This window comes from Anoplopoma fimbria, chromosome 2 (assembly GCF_027596085.1).
Source record: "Anoplopoma fimbria isolate UVic2021 breed Golden Eagle Sablefish chromosome 2, Afim_UVic_2022, whole genome shotgun sequence".
NCBI classification, from domain to species: domain Eukaryota; kingdom Metazoa; phylum Chordata; class Actinopteri; order Perciformes; family Anoplopomatidae; genus Anoplopoma; species Anoplopoma fimbria.
The window spans coordinates 2636679-2652735 of NC_072450.1; the positions used below are offsets into that span (position 1 = coordinate 2636679).

The 16057-nt window shown below is 42.1% G+C and overlaps 1 protein-coding gene across 1 annotated transcript in view; it reads right to left on the minus strand.

Annotated features, from left to right (window-relative positions):
- Positions 1-16057, minus strand: part of LOC129108802 (C-myc promoter-binding protein-like) — a 77867-nt gene that overhangs the window by 10789 nt on the left and 51021 nt on the right. The window contains 10 exon segments of the mRNA XM_054620726.1: positions 986-1308; positions 1311-1343; positions 1346-2110; positions 2942-3091; positions 3973-4098; positions 6185-6289; positions 8430-8571; positions 12763-12891; positions 13218-13424; positions 14651-14783. Of these exon segments, the coding sequence (XP_054476701.1) occupies positions 986-1308; positions 1311-1343; positions 1346-2110; positions 2942-3091; positions 3973-4098; positions 6185-6289; positions 8430-8571; positions 12763-12891; positions 13218-13424; positions 14651-14783 (2113 nt within the window).

A 16057-nucleotide genomic window follows, 5' to 3' on the forward strand; every position in this document is an offset into this window, starting at 1 on the left:
GTCAATGACCTGAATACACAAACAAACTGCTCATCTGATTAATGTTACAGCAGCTTCATGTTCATGTGGCCGGATCTACATTTAAAGCACTGTGTCCAAACAGAACAAAAGGTCTGGTATCGGACTGACAACAGTGTTCATTTTGTGGTTTCTTGATGGAATTTGGAAAAAGAAACCCCCAGGGTGCAGATTTAGTCGGTCGAAGGAGGCTTTAAGTCAGTAAAGAAAGCCACTCAAATATCCACAAGATGGCAGCAGCACTCTCACTTCAGACTCATATTATATGAGAGATCCATACTGAAAGCCACAGAAACAGATAAAGAGCTAAAACACAACCCCACCAGTATTTATGCAGGTTTTTAGTCCATCTGCCACAAAGCATATTTACAGCACATGACCAAAAACTACTTGATTGAGATGTGTCGTAAAATGTACTGACATTATTCCCCAGATATTATGTTATGAGGCTCTGCATAACATTCCCTTATATTAAAAGTAATATCCTATGTAATGTTTATATTTAATACTATAAGTGTTCATATTATATATTAATGTTTATACAATACTCACAAAGACCTCTTGCTTGAGTGCAAACGGGTCTGAATTTGCACCCAAAATGATGTAAACTTTTTGAACAGAAAAGAGGCAGAAAAAAAAGAAAACAAAAACTTCACAAAGAAAAAGTATAACCAGAAAGACTTACAAATTACCAGAGGTCCCCAGATAGAATCTATAAAAACCTATCTGGAGCTCCCTGTGCTCTTTAAAACAGAACATAAACGATTCACGTCTCAGACTCTTAGACAAAAGTTTCCCTAAAATCAGGGTCATTGGCCAGAAGAGAAACCCTGTCATTGGTTTCCATTCATTTCTAGATCAAATTATTCTGCAGAGACTAAAAACCTACATGTGTTGATGCAGGTTTAATCGATACATTATGATAGAAACAACAACAGTAAGTTAACTTAACGACAGGTCTGTGTACCTTGGTGGGCGTGGTGTATGTGGCGAGACGGGAGTACCAGCGGCTCGCCTTCTCTGCCACGCCCTTCCCAGCAGACACCATGCTGGTTTTGAACACGTCCAGTGTCGGTGTGATCAGCGTGTCCAGAGCGAAGGAGGAGGAGGAGGGTGAGGCCAGACTCCCCCGGTCCGCCCGGTCCCTGCAGGGGCTGGGCCGAGGGCTGGCGCTGGGCGTGGTGCTGGAGCTGCGGATGGACGGCGACGACAGCAGACGCTGGCGTGAGACGGGCCGGGAGGGCGAGGGCGGGTGGAAGGTGCGGGAGCGTGTCACCCCGGCGGCCCTGAGGGGGAGCCGTGGGGGAGGCTGGCTCTACGGGGGCCGAGAGCGAGGACGGGTGGAGGAGGAGCGGGCTGGTCAGGTCCTGCAGGTCCAGACTGGGCGTGCGGCTGCTCAGCGGGCTGCCCATGTGGTTCATGTAGAGCTCGATCTCCCGGGCCAGGTGCCTGCGGGCGCTCGGCGTGCCGGCCTCGTCCTCCTCCGGGTACCGGTCCTCATCCGGCCGGTCCGTCTGAGACTCGGCCGCCAGCAGGGACAGCGGGTCGTAGCCCGCCTGGATGTCCGTGCGCTTGGGGGCGCTCACGCCGCCGTAGCTGACGCTGCGCTCCACAGGCTTCTTACGAGATCTGTTGGGTTTGTTGGACCTGATGCTGGTCCCCGTCGGGGGTTTGTCTAAATCCAGATCCTCCAGATCAAAAATGGCCTCTGTGTTGGTTCTGTCCTCGTCACTGGAGTCCTGTCCCTCCTCGTCCTCCTCCCTGTGGTCCATCCCGCTCAGAGCCAGAGAGCGAGGCCTCGTACTCTTACTGAAGTTGGCTCCGGAGAGGATCTTCACATCTGCCCCGAGGTGTCCTGCGATCTTATCAGGGTCGGTCTCTCCCTGGCTCATGCCGAGGCCGAGGACGGTGGTGGTGCCGCCGCTTCCGCTGCTGCCCACCGTGTCCCCGCTCAGCCGCCGGGCCCTCGAGCCGCTGCCGGCGCTGCCCACCACCTCCTCCAGAGCACTATGGTGTCTCCTGAGCAGACTGTGGGCGTGGACCTCACCGATCTCATCCAGGGAGGAGGTGAAGAGCAGACCTGCTACATGGCCTGAGAGAGAGAGGGGAAGAAGAAGAGACATGAGGGAGTTAAGAAGATGGAGGAGCTGTTTTTGAGTTCAAAGAAGTAAACTGCTTTGATAATAGCTGAGTTTAAAGGAAAACTTTTGAATTGTCGCAAAAACAGCGATTTAGGGGCGTTTAAATCAACTGGTTTAAAGAGAATTAACTCAAATTTAACAGCGTATTGAGGTCAGAAGTTGGACGATGTAGACGACGTATGGCTGTAATCTGCCAATAAAAACAGAGAAGAAGAAGAAGTAGATGTTGTGAACCAGAAACAAAACAAGTCTTCTTGGCTATCTAACCATCTACAAGAGAAAAAAATGGCGAGAAGTCTTCAGGAATCTGTTTCAATTGTTTGTCAGCTAGTGTTGTCCGGAGACAAAGACAATAGAAATATGTATTAGAGAAGTCGCAGACAGCAGAAACAGCTGATCAGTCATTTGAGTTAAATTTATTCCGTAAACCTGTTTCCATAATGAACTAAGTGCATCAACTCTTTTTAAAACAATGCAAAAACTGCCCAAAACAAAACCATCGTTAAAAAGTTTTTGCAACTAAAGTTTTCTTAATGAACTACAGATCTGATTCTCTCCTCTTCTCATCCATGGAAACAGCAGCCGAGGCTCATGGGTATTGAAATAATGAAAACTGATGTCTTCTAGTTATTTTGAAGACTTCTGATGTTGAGTAGCTTTGAGGAATTCAGTTAAAGGAAACTTTGAAGTGTGAATTTACAGACGAGAAACAGATCTCAGTTAACAGCATCTCCCAACATTTTGCCAAACTATTAAATATATATTTAAGTTTTCTTCTTCACCTGCGCTGACGGAGCTCTTGGGTTTGCAGGATGGATCGTCGTACGGACAGCTGCTGCGTACGATGCCACGAGGTTTGAAGGAGGAGTGAAGCTCCACGTCCAGCTGAGGGAGGAAGTCTTTACTCCCCTTGGTGCTCTCCGTCTCCGACACTGAAACACAGAAAGTACCATTATCTTTCTGTTCGTTTTGACTCTGTTCTTTAAGAGAAGACTCTGCACATTGGATAAAGCCAGTTTGGTTTTTTGTTTCATTTTGTTAACATATTAGAGTCAGAAAATACTGTCAACAGACATAAAAAGAAAAGATGTTTTTTGTGATAAAATGTTGTATAATTCAGGCTATGAATGATATCTGAACAAACCCCTCTGTAGAAACCTTCAGAATATAGAGAGGAATGAAGCTGTAAAGTTTGGTGTATGTAAGAGCTACTGAAGTGGAGATTTATGGATCAGAGTCTGAGAAAAAACTCATTTAGAGAAAACGTCCTTTAAAGAAATGTTTAGTTAAATTACATACATGTTGAAGACTCTACAGGTGAATAGGGTAAAAAAAATAACTAATAGATATCAACATGAAACTTCACCAGTTGATTACTGACATTAAGATGATTATTTTTCGTATTACAAGTTTTCTGAAATGTTATGTTTAAATATGCAAATTAGGCATTATGTAATGGTAACTTGTACAGACGCAAACAGACAAAGTAATAAAATAAACAGCTAAATGTGTATTCTGGATGTTTTCTTTACACTAGTCTGAAAGAAGACGTGTTATGGAAGCAAAATAGACCACAAATTAAAAAAAGATGATTTTGTATGAGAGTCTCCCCTATAAAAGAAATCCGTTGAAGGATAACACACGACTGAACTGCTTTGATGTTGAGAAACCTCAGAGAATGAATCATCTCTGGAGGAGAAAGATCAAGGCAGAGGAAGAGGAAATCCCGCATGGCTGCCAACTTATCATTTAAAAAAGAAAAAAGGTACAGTAGACAGAATGTGAGGTGTTATCAGACCGACGGAGGACTCACGGGAGCTGCAGTCGCTCTCCTTCTTGTCGTCTTTGTCGGAGGCGGCGGCGGCGTCCGGAGCACCGGGGTCTCCTCTCCGAACCTCCTCTTTGGACAGCGAGTTATAGCCCAAATCTGATTGGTCCCCTAGAGCAAGAAGAGAACAGAGAAATAGAAATGGAATTAGATGAGAGGGACACAAGTCTCTAGATATTAAACCACAAGATCACATAAATATGTAACGCAGCAGAAGGAAAAACTACGCAGAGGAACTCATTTTTCAAGAAGACCACTTTAAAGACTGTATGTGACACCTCTCCTATAACTGATTTCACAGCATCCGCAGAAAACCACAGAAAAACCTTTTGAAATAAGGCTAAAAAAATGAGAACCTATTGTGTTTTTTCACACTGTGGTAATAAATGAAACATTAATAAGAGAGAGAAAACTAGTGAGGCGTTTCTTCCCTTTTCATGTCCTCCGTTCTGGGAGAATCATCGCTGCTGAGCTCTGCAGGATAAAAATAATCCTCCTCAGGGCTCTTAGAGATCTACAGTTACTGTTAATGAATTTAACTGTTAAGACTGGATGGAAAAAATAAAAAACCTGCCATCACTCCAGGCCGACTCTTCCCTTCTGTCTGTGAAACTTCCCCTGATCTCCAGGCCGCCAGCTGTCTGATGAATTGTTCTGCTCTTTCATCTTTCCCCTGAAACCTTCATCTCTGAACACAGCATGAGGCCGCGTGGCTCGACCGCAGAGCAGAGCAGAGACGCACCGATACGGAACCCACAGCGAGCATTACGTTAGAGGAAGCTGTGACGAAATGTGCTGCGATCAAAGACCTTTTCTATCATGACTACGATAAGACGATGACAAGACAGAGCCAACGTCAGTGACGATATCAAACATGCAATAAATTAAAAAAAGACAAAAACAACTTTACTTCCTTTTTTCTAACATCTTCCTCATTTTCACCACCTCCTCCTTTCCCCTCTCTCGATCACTCTCTCTATCCTGTTTAATGCGTAAAGTTGGTTTTTTTTGCGTGTCGAGTTTGGGTTCAGGTGGTTAATTAAAAACACATTATTGTATGTTGTGGAGGCGGATTGCTTCTCATAAAAACAACTAACGTGTGACTCAAACTAATAAGGATTTAAGTAAAAGACTAAATCTAAATTAGCTGCCAAAATTTACACTGCGATAGTGATCGAGTATCAGATACCATTATTTGAATAAATAACAAGTTATAATTTATACCTGTGTGTTTATTTGTTACACTTTGTTTTAAAAAGTAAGGAAAGCTATTTTCATGTCGGTCTCTTCCTCACAGTGAGGCCTACAGCTGGTTGATCAAACGCTGGTTTTTGATCTGTGCTCGATATCTGCAGGTGCCCAAAGCCCAGGTGTCGTATCGGGACTGAAAAAGTGGGATTGTTGAATCCCTCGTGTGGAGCAACGTGAGACCACTGGCAGGAGACGGACGTCCTTTGAGGACTGTGACAATCACGGCTTCCCTCCTGCTGAGGTTCCCTCTCAGACTTTCTGCACACGAGGCCACGTCTCCGTCTCCGTGATTAAAAATAATTTCCATAATCAAAAAATAGAACGTGCCTCTGGGTAATTACTCGCCATAGCTGACAATGACACATCGCTCTGTGGTGAGGCGAGAGAGAGAGCGGAGGGATGAGCGGCAGACTGTGACGGGCCGGGTAGAGAGATAGAAACACAGAGGAGGACGAAGAAGAAGAAGAAGAGAGGAGGAAGAAAAGAAAAGCATGATGGTGAGAAGGCCCTGAAGAGGACAGGAAACGATGCAGATGAGACGGATAAAAGCAACCAGAGAGAGAGATGAGACATGCAGACAGGAAGAGGATTACCTGGGTGGAGGCTGGCTTCTCTGCGCTCAGAGCCCCCGGCGGGGTTGGACCACCGGGGCCCCGCCGCCCACGCCGCCGCCCCCACGGCCGACTGCATGCAAGGGCAACACAGGCAGGGCCAGAGTGAAGGGCAGGGTTAGGGACAGAGCACAGCAGAGACCAGACAAAACAACAAAGGAGGGAGATGGAGGGACGAAAGGAAGGTGGGGAAAAAAAAGAGGAAGAGGAAGGTCGGTGAGTGGAGGAAGGAAGGAAACAAAAACAAAATGTCATTGAGAGAGGAGATGAAGGAAACAAGATGGCTGCCGGTGGAGGACTCCTGAGTGAAGCAGAGCAGCCGTGTTGGAGAGTACCTGTGCTAGATCTATCGTCAGTGGGGTCTACTCGGGCGGACTCGGTGTTGAAGGGGCCCAGGTTAGTGTCGGCACAGATCTCCAGGCTGTCCACGTCGCTGCCATCTGCCCAAAGACAACAAGGCGTTACATGGAAGCCGGCCGCCATGTCTGCTCTTTAATATATCGATTATTCATCTTTAAGAGTCGATAATCTGAGGACAAGAACTGTCCCAATGAGTGCGTGTTCTACGGGGTTTGATCGACATGAAGAAACTGCATTTTGTTGGTTTCTTGCACCTGTAGTTTGATATAAATCCAGTTGAGTTACATAAGAGAAATGACCGTGAAAAAGATAAAAAGTACTTCATTTAGTATTAATAAATTCCAGTCATCAGGGTAAAACAATGATAGGAACACTTTTATTTACGGTTCACATAGCTTCCTAACATTTAACTAGAAAGGAGCTGATGTGTAACCGTAAATACTTTGGAACATTTACATGTAAATTGGTTCCAATTAGAGGAAAAACAAAGGCTGACTCATTTGTTTCACTTCCAGTTAATTAGTTCTAATTCACTCCCAACATAAACTAGAGTCTTTAGTCTCGTGCACAGCTGGTGAGATAAACGTGCACAAATGTGAAAACTTGATACACATCATTTAACATATAGTGTGAATGAAGGTTCAAATATTAAATTATTATTAAATTGGGTTTAAAAAGTGTTTTTTAAGTCAAGATTTTTAGCTGTTCTTTATAGAAAATCCCTCTTAAACTCAACACATTTAACAGGAATAACTGCTGCAGACACAGATCCTGTATTTCCTCTAATATTTCCAGGAAACCTCCGAGTAAATTAACAGATGGGCAGTTTGTTTTCACCTTCTGTGTCACAGTAATGAAGCATATGATGTATGATGTGTGGGAATGGGAGTGGAGTTATGGTGTGTTCACACTAAACGGAAGCAAACTTCTCCCGTGGGACAATCGCATACAAAGTCAATGCAAAGACGTGTAAATGAGGCAGAAACGCAGAATCTGCATTCAGGTGACTTGACATTTTTCAATTCAAGCAAGAAGTTGCGTGACGCTGTGTCATGGACTCATTTCAGCGTTGAGATTCTCCTCCTGTTGTCACTGACGTTGAATCAGAAATGGAAACGATATGGTATCCGTCCGTCACACAGAGCTCTATGATACCTCATATTTGTACAGAGACCTAGCGAGCCTCTAATGTATAAATGTATGTATGTAAACCTTAGTCTGTCTATGGTACAAACGATAGCGATGCTGCTGTATTTACGCCTATACGACGTTATTTAAATTGTTGACGGAGCAGCTACAATGATGAGCATAGCGTTGCACTGTTCGATCCAAACCCCATTCGTCCTGGGATCAAACCTGACAAAACATGAATTCAGACTTTTAACACATCGTTATCATTATGTCGTTTTTTCGGTATCCTTTTTGTCCGTTTATTGTGATGAAATCACAGCAAAATCTGTTTATTTTGGATCATTACCGCTGTAGTAATCCAGCCGACGTGTGTCTTGCTAGATACAGTGAATACAGCTTGGTGAAATTTGCTTTTCACCAGAGGGCGGCTTGTGTCTCTTGTTGAGATGAGTGTGTTTCACAGGAACATTTGTGTCTTTCAACCTTAGGAGCGTTTAAGAACAAAACGTTTAAAACTGGTAACAGGGATTATCAGTGCTGGGATTATCATGCACTGGGTGTGCAGGTGTTCACTGGCATGCAGGGGAAGTTCAATCACATGCTGAGATAGTTTAATAGTTTTACCTTTTCAACTCTGCTGGTGTTCTATTACAACTGATATATTTGAATTTAAAGTGATTGTTTATAATGTTACTATCCTTCAATTTGTTCTGCAAGTCTTTAATCTATAAAAAATATATAGAATATAGAATGAATAATTTGATTAGCTACTAGTCTAACTAACTAGTCTCTCTTCTTTTCATTTGTATTATATTCAATATCATTTCTTTTTTAAACCAGCTTTAATACACTTGAACCTGTCCGTCACTGTTCTGAGTGCAAACCTTTGTGATCTACGAAAAAGAAAACCCCAATTTGAAGTGATTATGTCTATAATGACAGCTGTTGGCATTTGATAGGAAGTGGTCCTTAATATTTAAACCCTTAAAATAAAACACCTAAACCTCAGCTTTGGTAACTTGACAGGTTTGCAGGATTATTATCCGGTTTAGTGACCATGTGACCTCAGACGTTACTGATCTCAGGTACCTGACAGAGGACTCTGGGTAAACGGAGCGTGTCGTCGTAGCGCCTGCTTGAACTGAGCCACGCCGAGAACCACGTTCCTCAGCTTCATCCACAGGAAGTATCCTCCTCTGGTGCTGGACGGCCACGTGCTCTCCAACACCGCCTGGACACCAGGAGGAGGAAGAGGAGGAGGAGGAGGAGGAGAAAGGAGAAGATCAAGATAAGATGCCTGAAGGCAAAAAAGTTGCTGCCAAATTAGTCTTAAAAGTCTCTGATCACATTTTCTTGAAATAGTTTGATTAAGTACATGTTTGTTTTTTCCCACAGTGAAATGTTCTTATACTCGTCTACTTGACCCCGTTTCCGTTGGAGAAAAACACTTACAACCACTTAAAAGTTACAATCGTCATTCATTCATAATTGTCTCTGCAGAAGTCACAGTTTTATCGGCTCCAGCTCTGATTGGTAGTGATGGAAACATGAGGTCCCTTTTACAGCTAAATGCTTGTTACTAGTGTTTAAATGAATATATAATAAATTAAAATCAAAAGAAATAGGACAGTTATTATAATTTTGAAACGCACAAAACATACAATTATTCTGCACCCCTCAAAGCCACCAGACTCCAGTCAGAAAACACTACATTTACTTTGCTGATCATCAGAACACATTTCATTCAAACACAACAGAAACTAAAAAACTCATCACACCCGTATTGGTAAGTCTTTCCACTCTTCATTCATTCTTTCATCATTCACAGAGTTAGATGTGAGAAGAAACAGCTACAAGGCTCCACTGACAGAAACAGTCATTTTACTTGGCTGATCATCGAAATACAATTCATTAAAACGCAACAAAAACAAATAAAACTCATGAAAACTGTCTTTGTCTGTCTTTACTGTTCCAACAATCACTAAATCTGGTTTGGTCGAGATGAACCCTTAATTCACAGATGAGGATGTGAGAAGAAAACATCCGTTATGAGCTCTCCTAACAGCTACCAGACTCCATAGACAGAACCAGTCATTTTACTGATCATCAAAACACACTTCAGTCTATGCTAGTCTTCACTGTTCTAACAATCACCTGCTCTGGTTTGAGGGTTTGAAAGAGCGACTGAATTAGAACCAGGCAATAAATAGAAAGAACCACTGTAACATTTTCACTGTTTTCTGATGCATCTGTGACGTTGAATGTGACACACCAGAAAACAAAACAGGAAAGGTACACTTGTCAACTAGCAATGGTAAAGGAGTCTTTTGCCTATTTTTAATGTGTTTGAAAACACCCGAGTATACGGGTTATAAATAAATCTCTGAACATGAAGAGTCTGAAAACTGTGCAGCTCCAACATCATTCGTTCACTTTCAACTTAAGATTTTCCGAAGTGAGCGAACTAAAAACCAAGTAATTCTCCGTTCCATATAAAAATCATCTTGAATGAATTTTTCATCAAAGGCATTAACGGCAGCGGTGTTCGCTCCACAGTCACTCCTCACTCCCAGCATCACAAAAGGAGGAGAGAGGAGCGAGGCAGTGCAGCTGTTGGTGGCCAAGTCACGATCCTCAGCCTGTGTTTGCTCCTAGAACACACTCCAGAGGTCCTCAGAGAGAAGACGCCTCTCTGAGCAGACTGGGTTTATGTGTGCCAGGTGAAAAGAGGCCGTCCTGCAGGTGTTACCAGAGATATAGCTCCACAGTCGCTCTTAAAGTGTTCAAAGGAGGACTGTAGGTGCAGTGCATTGTTCTTTTACTCTACATTAGTCAATGGTAAAATGCACTGATTTACTTTCTTGCCAGGAGTTAGATTAGAAGTTTGATATTGCTTTCATATCCGTCTGTTAAACTATGAAGCTGCAGCCAGGAGCTGGTTAGCTTAGCTTAGCATAAAGACTGGAAACGGGGGGAGACAGCTAGCCTGGCTCTGTGCAAAACTAACAAAATATATTTTGCTTCATCTGCACACAAAAAAAAGAGCAAAACATCACTATCTAGTTTGACCGGGGGTTCGAGAGCTTCATGGTGATACTTGTTGATAACAGCCTTTTAATAAATATTAGGTATTGACCAGTCTTGTTATCTTATTTGAGGTTTGTCTGATTGGAAATAGAAATACTAAAAACTCCTCATCTAACCTTAGATTAATGCAGCGGATAGTATCTCCCATGAGAAATGAGTTGATTTGTTTTCTTGCCGACAGTTGGACAAAAAGGTTGATACTTAAATATGAAGCTACAGCCAGGAGGTGGATAGCTTAGCTTAGCATAAAGACTTGAAATGGGGGGAAACAGCTAGCCTGGCTCTGTGCAAAACTAACAAAATCTCTTTTGTTTCATCTGCACACAAAAACAAAGTGTAAAACATGTAAAAAGGTCTGGTTTTATGGGGCGTTTGTTCAGCCACAAGTCATGTTGATATCAGCCTCTTTAGGTGCACGTCACTTTTTCCCTTCCTTATTTCAGTTTCATTTTAAAGCTAACACCAAACATATTAAGTCCTGTGACATAAAGAATAGATAAACGCTTATGCACTGACAGAAAACCTCCTCCTCCTCCTCCTCCTCGAACTTCAAAGACCTAAAGCAGCATGAAAACACCTGCAGAGGATGTTCTTGGTGTGAGTGGAGGAATGAGCCACCTTGTGCCTCTTAGCTTTTCTATTTCTAAGACTAAAAAAGATCCTGTGAGGTGCAGCCTTGTCTCCCACATCAGCCCACTTATTGTTCTGCTCCCTGGATTTCCAGATCAGGGACAGACTGCAGAGATAACGGAGCCACGATTCACCGCGGGAGGATCACATACGGCAGCCTACAACCATGGAGGAGGAGGAGGAGGAGGAGGAGGAGGAGAGGGGGGGCAGAATGTCTGCAGAGACGTTACTGTGATTAAGCAACAACCAGAGAGGAGCAGCTGAGCTCAGTGGTGTCGTTATGTGGATGCATTTATTTATGGCGCTTCAGTGAATCACGAATAAACACTCAACTGAAATCAGTCTGCTCTGTAATATACTGTGCTGTTTTCTGAGGTGACAAACTGTCTTTAGAGGTCATGTTGTCAGAATATTCCTACAGTAACTCATATACCTCTGCATTTTTAATCTGGACTTTATCAAACTGATGTATGTTTTTATTCACATCTGATATGACACTTCCTGTGACATAAGTCCGTTTTGTACAGCAGCCAATTCTCCTGACATTCTGACGTTTATTGTATTTTATTGCTCTGACTGAGTCTGTATTTTTCATCCATCACAGCTGATGGAAAAAGGAGTGTCCTTTAGCAAGATGCCGAATGCCCAAATATCCTCCCATTTTCACCAAATTGATCCATTTCAATCTAAAAAGTCAACATGGCTCAGTTCAAAATATGGTTTCAAAACAAAACTCTCCATCACTTCTCTTGTTTTGACATCAGATGATTTGTTATGATGTTTTTTACTCAAAAAAAGATGGACTAAATTCTCATATGTCACTGGATTTAAATGAATGCCTTCAGTGAATAAAATAACAGTGTCCACGTCCCAATATCTGTCATCAAAGGAATGTATAAAAATGAGACTTGTCTTCTGATTGATTACAATAATCAGACTTTTACAGAGAAATGTTGACATGTAGTGTGAAGCGCTTTGAGTGGTTAAAAGACTAGAAAGAGGCCATATATTTCTGCAAGGCTGTTTCCCATTTGTTTGACATTTGCTGTGTTCACTCATTAGTCAAACTTGCAGCAGAACCAGCAGAATATTCTGAGAACAAATCCGGAACAACACACCCAGGGGCGACACTGCAGCACTTGGAAGTCCCAGTGATAATATATTTATATCAGCGCCTGTGTGACATTTATACACCGCTTTACCACCCGTACATTATGATCAATAGAGGCTTTACCACCCGTACATTATGATCAATAGAGGCTTTATCACCCGTACATTATGATCAATAGAGGCTTTATGATCAATAGATCACCCGGATCAATTTTACCAACCGTACATTATGATCAATAGAGGCTTTACCAGCCGTACATTATGATCAATGGAGAGGATCTTTTATCACCCGTACATTATGATCAATAGAGGCTTTATCACCCGTACATTATGATCAATAGAGGCTTTATCACCCGTACATTATGATCAATAGAGGCTTTACCACCCATACGTTATGATCAATAGAGGCTTTAGATCAATAGAGGCTTTACCACCCGTACATTATGATCAATAGAGGCTTTACCACCTGTACATTATGATCAATAGAGGCTTTATCACCCGTACATTATGATCAATAGAGGCTTTATCACCCGTACATTATGATCAATAGAGGCTTTATCACCCGTACATTATGATCAATAGAGGGGTACAGTACCTTGTTGTAGTAGCCGTAGGTGATGGCGTTTGGATGAACTCCGGCCTTCTTCATCTCAAAGAGGACTCTGACTGCCAGGACGGGTTGGCCGTACTGACCACACAGCTGCATCAGGACTCGGTAGCAGACCTGCACAGAACATGTACAAGAATGAATGTGGAGGTAGAAAGACAACAAAACCCCTAAAGACGGAACGTGGTGTGAGATTTGAAACTTAGTACAAGAAATTGTATTCGTCTAATTCTCTACCTTCATAGAAACCTAGCTGGCTTTTTTCAAGTCCTTTGTGAAGTTATTTCCATTTATTCCGTTCATTAAAATTCACCTGGATCAACTTATTATGAATTTTTAAAATCCTGATTAGTGATTAAAATCCTCCATCTTCCCATCCCAAGTGCAAACATTATCATAATAGTAAACATTAAAATATGATCTGTGGCTAATGGCCGATGTACCTCGTCAGGTGGCTGCAGCTTCTTCGCCTGCATCTTCCTGAGGACGTCGTACGCCGTGCGGAGCGCCCGGACCTTTGAGTGGCAAACCTTCACGTACGCTGGCAGACAGATGAACCACAGGCCGTAGCAGTGACGGAGGAGGCACTTGGACCACAGCTGGGGGACCGACGAGTACTTCTTGGCGATCTTCTGGGCTGACTTGATCTCCTGTGGATGAAAAAGGAGGGAGAGGAGAAGACTTCAGGGTCGTAGATATGCTTTGCAGAGTTATAAAGACGTCCCTCTCCCATGAGAAGTTTTCCAGCCCTTCCTGGGATACCTGAGGTGTTCCCAGGCCAGACCAGATATATAATCTCTCCAGCATGTTCTGGTTCTACCGTTCTTACCAGTTGGACTTGGCCGTAAAACCTCTAAAGGGAGGCATCCAGGAGGGTCAGGATCAGATGTTGAACCCCCTCAGAGACCACAGAGTCTGTGTGTTGTTGTTTCACTAATTTAGCATGAATGAAAATGACTTTATTTGTGGTGCAAATGCTCCGAGAAATGTAAAGATCAAATTCTTTGTGAAAGTATTCATGACAAAAACAACATTTTGGCTGCTTGTATTCAAGATCTCGTTGTTTCGGTCACTACCTGAAGCTCATGGCCATAGGTGAAGGTCTGGACATAGAATGACTGGTGAATCGAGAGCTTTGCCTTCCGGCTCTGACTCCTATTTCACCAGTTCAGTACAACAACAGCATCACCGCTGACACCGGACCAAACCGCCTTCCATATCACGCTCCATTTTATCATTATTGGTGAACAAGGGAAAGCCATCTGATGGTGAGGTTGCAGATCGCATCCAACAGAAACTTCTCCCTTTTGCCAAGCATGTAGGAGAACTAATGTGGACAAACGTGAAAACATGAGTGTCCCTATCTTGAGTCAGTGTTTGGTTTGTCCGTTCTGGGCTACTGTAGAAACATGGCCGCTCCGTGAAGAGGACACGCTCCGTATGTAGATCTAAACGGCTTATTCTAATGTAACAAAAGCAGATAAAACGGTGATTATACATTAAAGATATCATATGTAATATTATATTCCATGTCTGCCAATATATCCCTTTTAATGCTGCACACTGTTCCTTTAAATCTCAGGATGAAATCTAAACTTTTTGATTATAAATTCATCCCTTCACACATTTTATTACCAGTAATCCAAAAGATATAAAACTTTAATTTCCTTAATTTACAGATTGCTTGAGGCAGTCCTTTATGTGTGCCGACGTGTCATAAAACCGACTCATCTTCTTGGCTCTCTTTTATTTTGAATTAATCTCAGAATTTTGGACCCTTGTACTTTGGCTCTCATTTATTCAGTATAAGAGAATCAGCTCAGAACCCAAATGAGTGAATCATCGTGTGAGAACGGTGAGTTACTGCTTCGCTGACCTGCTTGGTGCGTCTGAACATGGGGGCCGGGCTGGTGGGACAGCTCTGCCTGGCGGCGAGTCTGGAGGACGGGGTCCTCAGGCCCTCAACGGGGTCAAACAGGTCCAGACTCAACACCGGGAAACCATCGTACCTGACGAAGAACAGACACACACACACGTTAATCACAATCAGAAACAGTTAAATGCCAAGTATGCTACACATACAAGGAATGGTGTTTGACAATAAACATGCGAGTGTAAAAGACATACAATAAAATATGACAAACAAAAAAGGGTATGTTAAAACAAGTCTGTTAAAAAGTGACAAGTTTATATTTAATGATACAAAGCCTTTCTCCTTTCAGCAATATCTAACATGAAATGATTCCCTCCAAGGTTATAGTGTTCATAAAACAGTTCTGTCATCATCTCCAAAGAGAGCTGATAATAAATTCTGGAAAGATGTTGGTCATTATGAATTATTAGGAGAACTTAATTTAAGTGGATCTGAAAATGTCTTAATAAATTATTCAGTGTGACGGCAGAATACTAAAAGCAGATATTCAGACCCACACAGATCTGCAGCAATAGTGAGTTTTTGGTCCTCAGTCAGATAATGAATTAAACAACTTTCAACTTAAAGTATATATCAGAATTTAAAGATTTCCTTCAGCTGTTTGGGTTCAGTCTCACAAAAGATGTTGAGTCGAGATGAACAGTAAAGCGGTGCATCGTCGGCGTATACGTATAACGGTAAACTCCAAAAGCTAAGTGATTAAAGCAACGACTTGGTTTATGCTTCATGTTTCTGGTCGATCTAAAAAGATTGATAAGAGGTTGGTGTGTTTTGTTATTTCAGGTGTTAAAGCTCGGTTACAATGGCTTACTGCAAAAATTAAACCAGAGCATTAAATGTTATCAACACATTAAAATGACCAAGAAAGGTTAAACAAATGTCAGTGGTGGAAGATGTTTTGATAAAAGTCCTTCATTCCAACTCATACTTCAGTAAAAGTACAAAAGTATGATATACTTTAAGTAACAAAAGTAAAAGTACTCATCATGCAGACCCATTTTAGAAAAATATACACTATATAAGTGAATTATTACAAGTGATGCATTGCACTGTGTTCACCACTTTAATGTTGCAGCTGGTAAACATGGTACTTTATATACTGCTGGGTATCTTAACCTATAATAATATATAATAATAAATTAGTAATTTACATTTTTCTATGACTAATTTAAATTTACAAAGTGACTATAGTTATAAAATAAAAGTACAATATTCACCTTTGAGGTGTAGTGGAGTAGAAGTATAAAGTAGCATAAAATGGAAATACTCAAGTACAAATACCTCAACATTGCACTTGTGTAAATGTACATATATACTTCCCACCCCTGACAGGTGTAATACTCCTGGTCC